This window comes from Schistosoma mansoni, assembly GCF_000237925.1.
Source record: "Schistosoma mansoni, WGS project CABG00000000 data, supercontig 0129, strain Puerto Rico, whole genome shotgun sequence".
Taxonomy (NCBI): domain Eukaryota; kingdom Metazoa; phylum Platyhelminthes; class Trematoda; order Strigeidida; family Schistosomatidae; genus Schistosoma; species Schistosoma mansoni.
Window position 1 is genome coordinate 709,946 of NW_017386036.1, and position 11,874 is coordinate 721,819.

The following is an 11,874-nucleotide window of genomic DNA, read 5'->3' on the forward strand; positions in this document are numbered from 1 at the left end:
GGAGCACTTCGAAGATTTATTTTTAATTTGCACTGACTGTTTCATGTTGTAGCTACGAAAAAACTCAGCTGTGGAAGATATTAGAAAAAAAGTACGAGTCCTTACAGAAAGTGAGATTATTCGTAACAAGTTGAAACATCTAAGCACAATCACTAACAAGCTAAAAAACGAAGTCAATATTATGAGTAAATCTAGCCAGGTACATGAAAGTGTGGCTGTACAGAGAACAGGAGTGAGGGAGGAATATCTAACCACTCAAACGGAATAAAAAGAAAAGCAGTATCCCGTCCACTTTCAGTAGAGAAAGCTATCACAACGTGAACACAAAGTTCATTAGTGGACGGGATTTTGAATACAACAGCGTTGTGTGTTCTACAGTTAAGAATAAAAACCCAAGAACATGAGGCATTCATTTAAGTTAAATAAACCGGAAAACAAGTAATATAAATTCAAAAAACACAGAACTTAGGCAAATCAGAGAGAGGGGAAATTTCGGGATAGCAAAACTACATGGTAGCGTGTTTCACTGCTAAGAATTGAAACTAGGAAGAAAGACAGGAGTTATTCACTGAAAACAAAACAAGTTTACAATTCGAAATATATGATCAAGTCATATGTTTGCATATAACTTGCTTACGATATTTCTTAATCAAACATGTGAAACTGGATACTACTCATTATGAAATATTATTGTGTACGCGTCCAAGGGAAGTTAACACATTGGCACGTCAACTTAACAAATTTGCAAACACGAGCATATTTACCGATCGAAATACATTACAATCGCATATTACGGTGATAAAACTAAGACAGAGGTGGAAGGAATAACGAGCGTATAGACATCCAAACAGAGGCAGTTAAAAAAATTCTGATCAACAGTGAATTCGGCAGAAGAGTATGCTTTCAAAACTTAAGAATACCAAAAGAAATAAAGCAGTAATGGTGACATTATTAAAATAAAAGGATTGAAAAATTAAAATTTAATCGATAAGTTAGAGATTCAGATAAATATACGAATATCTGAGATGGTGTATTACAAATATGATTTTGAAAACGTGATATTGTTTGCATCCCGTTTGACATTTTTAAAAAGACATCTAAATCTTCAAACCTGTGAGTCTGTTTTGCAGTGCTTGGTCTTCAAATGCAATTTAGCATAGATAGGTAGGTTCATAAAGGGAGTAAAATATTCAACTAGATTCGATGCACTGGATAACATTAGTCATAATTAATTATGAGATGGTATTCACAAGCGTTGGGGGTTTAAAACAGTATACCCTCAAAAAATACTATGGAAGAACAAAAATCAGATTTGGGGCCTACAAAAAGTGTTCCTAGAGTAATTCATACTGCCGCAGGTGCATTCGCTGAATGATATCACGACAATCATTGAATACGCGTCGGATATTTTCCGTATCAACTGCACACGTTAAGTGAGGATAACAATAATGACGTCCACCATTGTTATTTGATGTTACTTTCTAGAAGCATAAAAGTAAAATATAGACATTATCATGAAGTTACAATAATTTTGAAAAAACTTATTTCAAAAATTAATATGAAAGTTTAACGGAGTGGTCAAAATCGCAAATATTAGAATGAAACAACTGACTTTATATCCGGAAAACTTTAATGACGAGTGGGTAATTTTCAAGTTATGATCAATTAGTGAAAAACTACAGATGAATAAAGTAAAATAAGCATAAATACTATTGGGGTCTTAAGTTGTAGTTTAGTAAAAAATCAGAGCGACTTACAAGAAATTCATCACGGAAGAAAAATCGGGCACGTACAACTTCTGAGTTTTCATGACGATACTCTGCTAGTGCTGTACAAGAGAGAACGATACTTAAAATATCTTGATGATAAGCTATAAATTTATGCAACCACGATAAAAATTTAATACACTTACCAAGTTAAAAGAATATGACGTCCCCAAATTATGAAAGTAATACAATGTCTCTGTCATGAATGAATAGATAAAAACATTAAGACGAACTTCCTCATACTTAGGTAGACTATAAGACCTCCTAAAAAAAGTGAAAAAGCTGTTCATGGCCACAAATCATAATGACAGTAAAAAACTGACCCAACATTACCAATATAAGTTTATTAGTCGAAATGATGAAGTTGGTTTTCATAAGTGAGAAGAACCGATGTTCGCATAGATATTTGGAAATATTATTGTTGTAAAACTATCGAAAGGTGAAATGATAAAACTAAATGACCTTTTGCTTCCCGTAAATTCTACTTCAAAAACATGATTTAAAAACACGAACCAACAATCCCAAGATAGCTGTTAGTCAGTCAAATTTAACGTAGGACCTGGGACATTTTTGCATCAGTTAAACTAATCACACTACACTAGCACAACGAGATGAAACTGTCAAGGCAAATCTCTAAGTACGAGAAGCAGTAAGAAAGATTAGGGATATATGTGATTCGAAAAGACAATATAGATTTGTAGACAATCAACGTTGCGGGCTATAGTTTTTTATATAAATACATCAGCTTGTAGAGTAACTAATGGTACATTAGAAACCCAATATTTTTAGTAATAAGGTTTAGTAAGTCCATGATTGAAATTACTTCGTCAGAGCAATTTTCAAAACCTGACATGAATAAACTTGAGATACCTGATACCAGGAACATGAAATCTTTATGATTATTACTGAAGTGAAGGGTAAATGAGATGAAAGAGGATTCAAATAATTGGAAATTACTTATTATTAATCAAACGTTTGCCCTCTATACTCATATAGTGGAATGGTAACCTGGCTGTTAAAGCACTTGGCTTTCAGTCAATATTTCGCATGCTCGAAACTTCTCCATCTACTTTGGTTTGGGAAACAGCCCACGCTCAGCTAGTAAGAATCAAAGTCGTAGGGCATAAACTTCTACTTTATATGTGAGTTACAACAATTCTAATTACAACGTCCATAACGTAGAATAATAATAGTTAAGAATAACAACTCCCTAAAATTGTTTAGCAACACATTAAACACTTACTGCAGACATTTACTGTTGTAATCAAATACAATAAATCGTAATCAGACCATTTTATTTGTCTGGTACTTTGCAATACCAAGGCTCCTTACAGTTTGTTCAGAAAAAGTTGTCACTTCTCAAAAAAATGACATGCCACCAGTCTGGCCACGGAAATAGTTGAAAATAACAAATATTTTCCAGGACATCATATTAAAATATACACTAATATACAGGTTGAACAACTATTACCTTATACGCAACATTATTACCTAGTGAAAGAAAAACAACGGGAAACCTAAATGAAACAGTAAAGGTTATGTAATGACTTAGTTTTAGCATTTAGGAGGCATTCAAATGAAGCAAAGATGAATAATTTCGTTCATGGTTACAATCTGCAAAAAAACATGTTTCATAATGGAGTTTCAAAATAAAATATTTTCCAGCAAAATATGGAAATTTTTAGTCACATATCTTTCGAGCTGTCGATAAACTAACAGTACAAACATACCAAAACGGTAAAAATTGAAGAAAGAACTAAAACACTGTCCCATAAAGCTTACTATCAGCTGGAGCTTGGTAAGTAGCATAATGCGGGAAATAAACTTCAATCTTGGACTTGCCAGCTAAAACCTTCTCCGTAAGTAAATCTTGCTTGTTAAGAAAGAGAATCACAGATATGTTTCGCAACCACCTACAAAGAATAACACGAGAAAAAATACGCTGCTAGTTAGCTGAAGTAAAAATAACTGAGAAATACGTTTGTCCTTCTTCTTACTACCAAAAATTTTCAAAGAAATATAGCATTTTCCGCGACTCAGAAGAGATAAACTACACTCCGGTGAACAGGATGCTGTAGTAAAGATTTAAATTATTACAAATCGGGTTAAAGAAATAACTTAGTTATAATGACAAGTGATTCCTTTATTTCTATCAGATCCTATCAGTTCACCGACAGCGTATTATGCGGTTAGATACCCCATTCTGTTAAAGAACCTTGCACAAAAATTGCAAAACAGTCATTTAAACTAATTAAACTCGATCTCAGTTCAAGGGTTTCCATATTAACTATTTTCATGCTTCAAGATGAAAGGCGAGATTCTTGCAAAGCCACGAGGCCGATGCCTCTTCCGAAAAACAGAGCAAAAACTAATATCGGATCAAGGATTATCTACACAATGTGGAAGACCGAGAGAACCATACAAACGGCGAAAATAAGATAGAATCTTGTGTTGTTTGAAATATATGAATCCTATTAGACATAATGTGGACAAAAAAGACTAATTTCAGGAGAGATGATGTTGTATTTCGATCACGAAGAAGAAAGTGCACCACATACACAAGGAATTGCACTGATACCATCCAGAAAAGCACAAAAGCTCTTATAGGATGGAAAACCAACGGCATCAGGATCGTCATAACACCCTTCAAAACAGCGGCGAATATGACAAAGACCATCTTTATAAGGGGCTGTAGTTTATCTTATAGAAATTCCCAGGAAGACACCTGAACATTTTGATAGGACGCTTGAGCGTCAATATACAGTGCCACTGTCGTTTCCGTAGTAGTAGGTCTCGACATCCAAAATGGTGAAAGCAAGATCCTGAAATACAGCACAGCGAGCACCAACCAAATCACACTCGACGGAGCACTGGAAGAGGTGGACGCTTCCACGCACCTGAGCAGCAACACTGATGAACAAAGAGGATTTGATGCAGGCGTGAAGGCACTGATTGACAAAGTGAGTGTGGCATTCTTACGACTGAAGATCACATGGAACTAAGAACGACTGTTAGCCAATATCTGGAAGCACTCGACGGCGGTTTCATCCCGGTGTATAACTTTTCGGTAATGCGTGTCCACAAAGCTGCACGCGGGAATCGAGCCTAGGACCTTCGGTGTTGCACGAACGCCCAACCTCTACACAGCTGAGCAGGCATCCAACGGAGGTAGGTCGAGACGACCATTCAATGCTTCCAGGTTTTGAATGGTGGTCTAACATCGACCAGCTTATGTTCTCAATATTTCAGTGTGGTCTTTTTAAAAATGTTGCATTGCCGTCTCCTAAGTAACTGTTTCATTGAATATAAGTGGATGGCGTAGAGAACACAAGTGTGCAAACACTGGAACTAGCATATTTCCTTATTAATTTGGGCCAAAATATTCAAACTAGAAAAAAAACAGAGAGAAACCAAAGGAGCTGCGTTGGAAAAATGAAAGCTAAAAGTAAAACCATCAACAGGATAGGGATGATAAAATAGTTCGAATCAAAGAATAAACAGACATATTCGAGTGCTTTTAATACACCAACATAGATATCTACCAAAAACATAGGAAACATACTTTCGAGCAAAGAAGTAGCTAGTGTATAACCAGGAAGTTGAGGCATTTTGGAGTGGGGCGATTACCATTTGTACCTTAGCTAAGTTATAAGCAACCGCACATTGTTTGATAAGACCAGTTTTGGGTAATGTTATTTAGGAATTAGGACTTCGGAATATTTTACCATTAACTTTGATCATTACCCAGTGATCGTGAAACTGTTGATCTCGTAAATATGTCTTACATCTGTGAGCCAGATATTTATACATATTTCTTAGCATTTATTAAAATGAAGCTTAGAATACCAATTCCTCGGACGCTTAATAAAGTTGTGTGAATTAGCGTTATAAATCTGCTAGGCTGAGGAGTTTGCTTGCGCCAGCTTATATTGTACAATTACATCGACTAATATTTCCGGCAGAATTTGTACTAAGGGAACAACTACCCTATGAAAATCTGGACAAACGCGGAAACACACTACAGTTAACAGAGAACTTCACTTAGCTAGGTCTTTCGGAAATCGAATCTTGCGTCTTAAGAGATATGAATAATTATTAAACCAATGGAAAATTAATTTTCCTTATAATTATGGATCGGTTAGAATGCCAATAAAAAGCACAGGATCTGAAGACGTTATACAGACAAACCTGTTGTTCCATATGGAAGCAAGAAGTTCTAAAGACTCCTTTACACGGTTTTGGCTAGGATCTTCTCGTAAGACCATGTTGTACGAAGAACAGGCAGCGACAAAAATGATGGCAGTGACATCGTTAAAGCATTGTATCCACTTTCGGCGCTCTTCCCTCTGCCCGCCGACGTCAAACATATGGAAATTAACTTTATCCACGCTGAACTTGGTTTCAAATATTCCGGAAGTTAGTACACGACAGCGCAGAATATCCTGTTCAGATGGGATGTAGTTTGGAGCGCCGACCTCTAAAGCCTTATCAAGGAAACTGGCAAACATTAAAAAAGCTACAACATACTACTTTGCACAGTCGATTAGTTGATACTCATTTGATCTTTCGAATGTTTCCTGTATACCTCCATCCTTCCATAATTTGGCGCAATATGTGAAAAACTCCTAGACAAATGTACTACATAATAAATTAGTACCGGCGGATAGTCGAAGTCAGGTTTAGATGCAGTTTCCAGTATATAATCCCTTAGCTTTCTGTTTTCACTGAGTTCAAGCTTCACTGGTGGTTTCAAAGAACCCATAGCGCCAGCTATCGACTGACAAACTCAAGCGGTGAAAGAAAACTTACACAAATAGCGTCACGGAGGTTTTTTCGGATTGCATCAATCTTTTCCTTTTTTTCTCTAGCGTATCATAACAAGGGCAAATCAAAAATTACCGTTCTGAAAAGCCATCTATGTGCAATATCCTCATTTGTTTAACAATGGTCGACTTCCCAGACTCTCCAGCACCTATCAGAGTTTAAATCAACCTTATTTTATCAAGCATACCCAGAAGGAGCAGTCTATGTGTAGACTTAAAATTCTTTTTCTCCTTTTCAATTAATTTCTCAATCTGTTTATTTGCATCGCTTCGCGTTTTGGCATCTTCCGAAATATTATTTAGTGTGCAACAGCCAATAACCATTTTTGACTTTGAAAGAGATATTTATCGGGATGACCGAGATGAGCAGAACAGCATTATACAATACATCACAATAATCCTACATGAGCTAGAGTCAATGAAGGCATCAAATAAGTCAGAAAGTGAAGTCAACAAACAAAGAATTCAGTTTTCAATATCCAACACACATGTACCCAGCTACAGGTCCTTCAATGTACATTATATACACGTCAGCTCTGATCTCAGTAATCTAAAACACAAAAAACTGAGTAATATCCAGTAAAAAAAGATGTGATGTTCAGAAACATTTTTTAAAAGAACAAGTCCAGTACCAAATCACCATAGCCCATAGATTGTTGGTTCCATATATAGTAAAGATACTCTTTTGTATCGAAGAAAAGCAACAGGCCTTCTGCTTCCGCTGTGATAATCTTCATTCTAGAACTATGGTAGAATGTATCCAAGATTTGTTGTTAATAGAAAATCTGAACATCATAAGCAACCATCTACGAGACCCATATAAGGTTGACACTATACTTCGCTTCGTTATTATGTATAAAGTTATTGGCTCCTGATTTATTCCTGTTATCACTTCAGACCTACATCAACCCACATTTTGAAACTTATAATACTTGCACCACATTTTAGAACGAATATGAATCTTTGAGATAATAACCGAGACTTGAAACGAAGTGAGTTGCAGCATTAACGCGATAAACAAATTGAAAATCTACCATTCAAGACACTTCCTTAGGTCTTAGGAGAACATGAGACAACCTAATAGTAACATAAGTCTGAGCTTATCTGATTAGGCAGTTCTATTTAAAGCTCACAATTACTATGGTAACTGTTTTAGTATGAAACTACCGTTCAGGGTTAAAAAAGTTTACCTTTTGATCGTCTTTTTAGCTTTACCCTTTAGCTTTTAAACTTGGTTGTAAATTTTTGAAAGGTATTTAGGTTCGCTTGCTGGAGTGTATCTGATTACTGATCTTTCGTACGCTCGAAACATCAAACATGACAGCTATGCCGAGATTAAAAGTCAGATGAACGAATAATTATTAGGTCCGTTATTTGAATTATTTGCTAGTGATTTATAGTTCGTACAAGATGCAAAAGTCATGCCTTCCTACGTGTCGGAATATTTAATGGCTATGCTCAAAGTGAATGATTCCCGTTTAGGTAAAGTACATTAATTCTATGGAAAATGTACGTTTTTGATTTGTTGTCAAAGGACTCCACTTATCAGATTATTCGGAGCTTCTTTAACTGACGCCAGTGTGGAATGAAGACCCGGGTATCTTCATATGGTTGATTAGTCAGTTAATTTTCTTAGCTGTTCAATAACCTCGACAGTAGCAAGAGTTTAATTAAAAAGATTTCACTTTTCTTTTTACTCATCGTCTATAAGCTCAGTCTCCTGTATACATTCAATAATGAAAGGAAGGCGAAAACTGTTAACTCTCTTGAAGTGATTCAATGATTGGTTATTTTGACTGCTATAACCTATTGTCCTGTCTGGTATCATGTGACAAAAACTACGAGCCAAAATATTGATTTATTTGGCCTTGTCTCCGAGCTTACAAGTTTTAAGCCAACCAGCACTAGTATCCCTTAGTCAACCCCAAATCTTTATCGGTCCTTGATATGGTGCCTTCTTTATTTTCCTTTCCACTGGAGTCTAGAACATAATAGTCAGCCTCCCTTGTATGAATATAACATTTCAAAAGTACGTTGCTTATACACAAGCAGACCAGACGGAATCAGAGCATAAAATGAAAGAAATTTTACAAGATAGGGCCGACAGTGTCCGAATGTGGGAAACTGTGAATAATAGGTTGGAGGTAGACTAAGAATAACGAAAGAAACCCATTGTGTCACTGAATAGCTCCTTTAGCTTTCTGAACTAATACAATCGGTGCTGCCTATGGGGAATAATTAATGGGTTGTATAACACCGAGTTTCTCTAGTCGTTCTAGTTCTTTGTCAAATGTATCGATAGCCACATATGGAACTTAATGTTTTGGACAGAAAACAGGTTTTACATCCTGTCGTAAGTATAACTTTACCTTTCCAATGGTACAGCATCCCAACATATTCTGGAACAAGTTCTTATGTTTTTGCAAGAGGTCTTCTATCGTTATAGCTTTCTTAGTTACATGAACTATGGGCAGATCTCTAGGACTATTTGCACATTTCATCGTGCATATTTCCCTTAATGGTACATCCCATAGATTTAGTTTATCTATCCAATCTATACAGATAAGTTCTAAATCATGCCTGTTCGCTAAACACTAATTCCCTGTAAAGTAGTTATCTCGGAATTTTACAGAGCATTTTTAATGATTCCAACAAGCTTTAATATATCTCCGGATGCATTCCGTGCAGTATGCTCAGTTAGTAATACTTGTGGACAACCAATTAAATTCCATGTCCGTTTAGAGATTAATGTGAAATCTGATGCTGTATCCGATTGCAATCGAACATGAACACCATTAACCATTAATTCCACATACCTTCTTTTATCTGCTATGCTTAGAGCCAGTGTAGAATATATACTGTTTATATATTTGCTTTGATACTGGTGAGGACGCGTCGTTGGCTTCGATCTCAAACTTTCTCTAGTTCGACAAACTGCTACTTTATGACCAACTTTATTGCACACAGTGTATCAATAATTTCTAAAGCCGCAAAATCTTGGGGAGTGCGACGCACCACAATACCAACATCTAGTTGAAGGTTTAGGAATTTTCGTGTGATATTGATAACTTTTGGCACTCTTTTGTCGTTGACCTGTTTTAAAAGCATGAACATAATGATTAGATGGTGCACCACTTGTGGTTTCCAACACAGGCGAATCCTGTTTTAAGTTTATTAGTCGTTGACACTCACCAGTAACAGTTTGTAGTGTCATTTCTTCATCATGTTCCATACGGGGTAATAACTTCATGCGAAAATCAGCATCGCTGAAAGAGTTCAGACCAGAAATAAATAATAAGCATTTAAATTGATCACTGGTTGATACATTTAATTTAAATCGTTCCGCTTGTAAATTTACTCTTCTGGCATACGTAGTATAATCTTCATCAACTTCTTTAGTCAGCTGCAAACAGTCATACCGGATACAAAAGAGAGACCTCTGTCCACAGAACATTTTATTTAAAATCTTGGGAGTTTCATCGAAGTTAACTTCTCATGGATGTCTAGGCAAGATATGGTTTTTATACTTTCGATGTTTCTTAGAACCAAACTACTGTGACAGCAGCCGGACTTTCTTCGCATCATCCATAACGGCAAATTTCACTCGGAAAATATCTTCAATTCTGCCGAACTATGCTTTAAACGTGTGACCACTGTCTGCATCAAAAATGAATTCTGGGATTGGATTAAGATATGACTCTACACCTTTATGTTCCGGATTATCTTATTGAATAGATATTTTCCCCAGAAGTGCTTCCAGGAGTTGCTATTGAGAAGCTAACATCTGTTGCTGCTGTAATATTAGCTGCAACTGCTCTAGTGATATTGCCATTTTTTACTGCCAATAATAATAACATGAACTCCAAAAAACCACTGGCAATTATTATGAATTATTGATTTTCAAAATCACGTCCCAGACTGATGGGTATCTTTTTGCGGAAAATCCCCGTCGCCAATTGTTGTAACTTTACAAAAAACAAAGGATGTATGCTAATACGTTATTGATGTTATGTCCGAATTTTATCACGTGAATTATCCACCAATGGAAATACGGCTTTCCCGATCTTAACACTGTGACAAATCGATGACGTTCAACTGGTATGAGCAGTCTAGCGTCCTTATTGGTCGTTTGTCCGCCTAGCCCTTCCAATTAAGTTCAGAACACCAATTGCAGCTTCTGTCATGTGAATCATTTATTTCAACCAAACTCTTTATATACCAAACAAAAAAAGACCTTATCACACCAAAAAATAGAAAATAATGTTTGTAAAAGATCAAGCCAAATGTGGCCGTGAACATGGGAGACAGTAATCGATAAACTGAGTATAATTCAGGAACAGTAAATCGTAGAATAATAATAATCAATAAGTCCAAATGAAGCTTATAATAAGATGAATATAGATATATATAATCTAGTTACTGAATAGTTATACAATAGGAATATATATAGAATAACAGTCCATTAATAGGTCCCGGAAGTTATCCGTACTTACTTCTTCACTAGGATATAAAAAAATTCAGATATTGAGAAGTAAATTGTGTAATCTTCAAAACTATATACATCCTAACTATCGTTCTTTTAAACGTCCCACATTAAATTAAGTTGATGAAATTAAGTCAAGATTACCAGAAATCCAATGAAGTATTCAATTTAAGACACATGTCTTATGAACTAACTGAAGATGAACGCAAAAGGTTCAAGGAATAAATACATAAGGTATCAATGAAACTCTCAAAGGATATGGATGTAAAGTTGATAAGAAGTCTAATCCCAGTGGGAGTGCACGCTTCTCTTCGAGGAACGCTTGAGAAATAAGTCTTTACCTACTCCATTATCGCGGTGTTATTTATTTGCGATGTAATTAAATGTTACTTGAAATGTCAAGCGCCGTTTGTCGGGGTCCAAAGTGAATTCACTTAATTTTGGAAAGTCTAAGTTGGAATCTACTGTGGTAACTACACAAGTAACTTTCTGTCAAATGCTAAATCACGAATGCGAGCCATTTCTAAAGACGTCATAAATTGGTTTTGCTAGCGGCCTGAACATTACTCACGGAATTAGTAAAAACACCCAACTCCTACCCTTAGAAACGCTACTAACTACCACAGCTGTACCGACTAAAACGTGTCGGAATTTCAAAAATGCAAAAGTGAGTTCTTTCCGAGCATCGAATAAAATTATCAGTAGAGGCTTGTGGATTTTGTAAATAAAAACCAAACAGCATTCACTGGCCGTTTCGTCTCAGCGCAGAACACATAAACAACGCGTGTCCACGACACATTCA

The 11,874-nt window shown here is 36.0% G+C and overlaps 1 protein-coding gene across 3 annotated transcripts; it reads right to left on the reverse strand.

Moving 5' to 3' along the window:
• Smp_059340.1 (Guanine nucleotide-binding protein G(s) subunit alpha (Adenylate cyclase-stimulating G alpha protein),putative) lies at positions 1-7,013 on the reverse strand (the record flags this gene model as incomplete). Of its 3 annotated transcripts, none has more annotated exons than XM_018792763.1 (9): positions 1-1,481; positions 1,758-1,828; positions 3,549-3,679; positions 5,955-6,263; positions 6,294-6,391; positions 6,424-6,543; positions 6,576-6,630; positions 6,666-6,738; positions 6,778-7,012. In XM_018792763.1, 9 exons carry the CDS (start codon positions 6,911-6,913, stop codon positions 1,335-1,337), a joined length of 1,140 nt encoding a protein of 379 aa, XP_018644269.1. The 3 variants fall into 3 exon arrangements, with proteins under 3 accessions (XP_018644269.1, XP_018644270.1, XP_018644268.1); XM_018792764.1 differs by having other exon boundaries at positions 1,335-1,481; positions 6,424-6,536; positions 6,778-7,013; XM_018792762.1 differs by having other exon boundaries at positions 1,335-1,481; positions 6,297-6,391; positions 6,778-6,913.
• Between the last annotated feature and the right edge of the window lie 4,861 nt (positions 7,014-11,874).